A 1,768-nucleotide genomic window follows, 5' to 3' on the forward strand; every position below is an offset into this window, starting at 1 on the left:
TTCTGTTCCTATCTAGAATTGAGCCCACAATCTGGGGAATTTCCTTGATTTTTATCATCCAGCACTTTTAATGTTTCCATTCAGAAATTGTATTTTTAATTTCAGGCACTTCTTTCTTTGTTGATTTCTTTTTTATTGCAGCCTGGTCTTGTTTTATGTATAGAGTAGCTGCCTCACACAAATGCACATGCACACGCCGTATCCTCCAGAGATAGTTTCTTGATCTGCTTATCTTTGATCTCTGTCTGGTTTTCATGATAGGCAGGCAACCCCATGGAGTCTAGTATTTAAGAGCAAAAGCCTGAGTTGCTGATCTGTGTGGGTGTATGTATTCTGCCTGGTCATATGTGCAGGGAATAGGCCTTTCCTCACAGGCAGTTCTGAATCAGCAGGCTGCAGGGCTGTGCTGGCACATGCATGGATCCTGAGAGCAGGCAGCACAGTGCCGCAGTCAGAAGGGCTCTGCTCTGGGGCCAATTGGGACAGCTGTTCTGCTGACTCTCAGCTGCTGCCCCTATACTGAGTCCTCCTTGTCACTCCAGCGGCCGTTCCACTAATGCTGAGGCTCCCTCCTCCGCTGCAGCCCCGCCCTGCACATATTCCCAGTATCTTGCATTTCACCTGTGAACATTGTACCTTGCACTTTGCATCTTCAGAAAACCAACAACCCCTTTTCTGATCTCTTTCCCATTGCTAGTCTGTTCATCATGGTTACTCTTATTTTGGGGTGGGCGTGGATCTAAGAAGGAAGGAGGGGAGGTAATCTCGTGCATCTCACATGGAGCCAGAAGCATGAGTGCTTCTCTGAAACCCAGGTACTTCTCAGCCCTTCATGTCGGCAGGGTGTTTGGGGGGCCGCCAGCTAGGGGTACTTGAGAACATCAAAGGGACACTTTGTGGAGCCCCTACTGTGTGCCCCCTCCCTCCCAGCCGGCTCATGCACCACTGACGGCAGCTCCATTTGCAGGAGATCCTGTCGGCCTGCTGGGCTTTCAACCTGCAGGGGAGACCCAGCTTCAGCCTGCTGATGGACATGCTGGAGAAACTTCCCAAGCTGAACCGGCGGCTCTCCCATCCCGGGCACTTCTGGAAGTCAGCTGAGTAAGTGCCTCACACATGAGCCAGATTCTGCCAGCCAGGCCCTCACAGCTTCACCTGGGATCTTAGAGGGCTCCTTCTGCTCTTTCTACCCAAGACTTTGCTTTGGGGGGTTTTTTGAGACGGAGTCTTGCTCTGTCGCCAGGCTGGAGTGTAGTGGCATGATCTTGGCTCACTGCAACCTCTGCCTCCTAGGTTCAAGCAGTTCTCCTACCTCAGCCTCCCGAGGTGCTGGGACTATAGGTGTGCGCCACCACACCTGGCTGTTTTTATATTTTTAGTAGAAACAGGGTTTCACCATATACCCCAGGCTCATCTCAAACTCCTGATCTCAAGTGATCTGCCTGCCTCGGCCCCCCAAACTGCTGGGATTACAGGTGTGAACCACCATGCCCAGCCTCTGCCCAGGACTTTAGGAATACACAAAGCAGATTAGCCAGAGTGATACCAGGATTTCATTTACCACATTTATTTTGGAGACTCCCTTTGACAGGTGAGCACCTCCAGTTTGCAGCTACGAGAAATTGCATCATCACTATTAGCAGACCAGCACTGATGCCAGGCCAGGCCAGGACTAGAAGGTTCTACGAGGGAGTGGCAAGATGGGGCCAGTTAGAAGTCAGAGTGACATATTGTAAGCATCACTGAAATAAACAGAGCCAATATTGCT

General features: G+C 50.7%; 1 protein-coding gene across 1 annotated transcript in view; it reads left to right on the forward strand.

Moving 5' to 3' along the window:
• The window catches only part of KSR1 (kinase suppressor of ras 1), a 16,854-nt gene extending 15,749 nt beyond the window's left edge, over positions 1-1,105 (forward strand). The window contains 1 exon segment of the mRNA XM_017519487.2: positions 968-1,105. Coding sequence (XP_017374976.2) covers positions 968-1,105 — 138 coding nt within the window.
• The last annotated feature ends 663 nt before the right edge of the window (positions 1,106-1,768 follow it).

The sequence above is a fragment of the Cebus imitator genome, unplaced genomic scaffold (assembly GCF_001604975.1).
Source record: "Cebus imitator isolate Cc_AM_T3 unplaced genomic scaffold, Cebus_imitator-1.0 Scaffold751, whole genome shotgun sequence".
Classification (NCBI taxonomy): Eukaryota; Metazoa; Chordata; class Mammalia; order Primates; family Cebidae; genus Cebus; species Cebus imitator.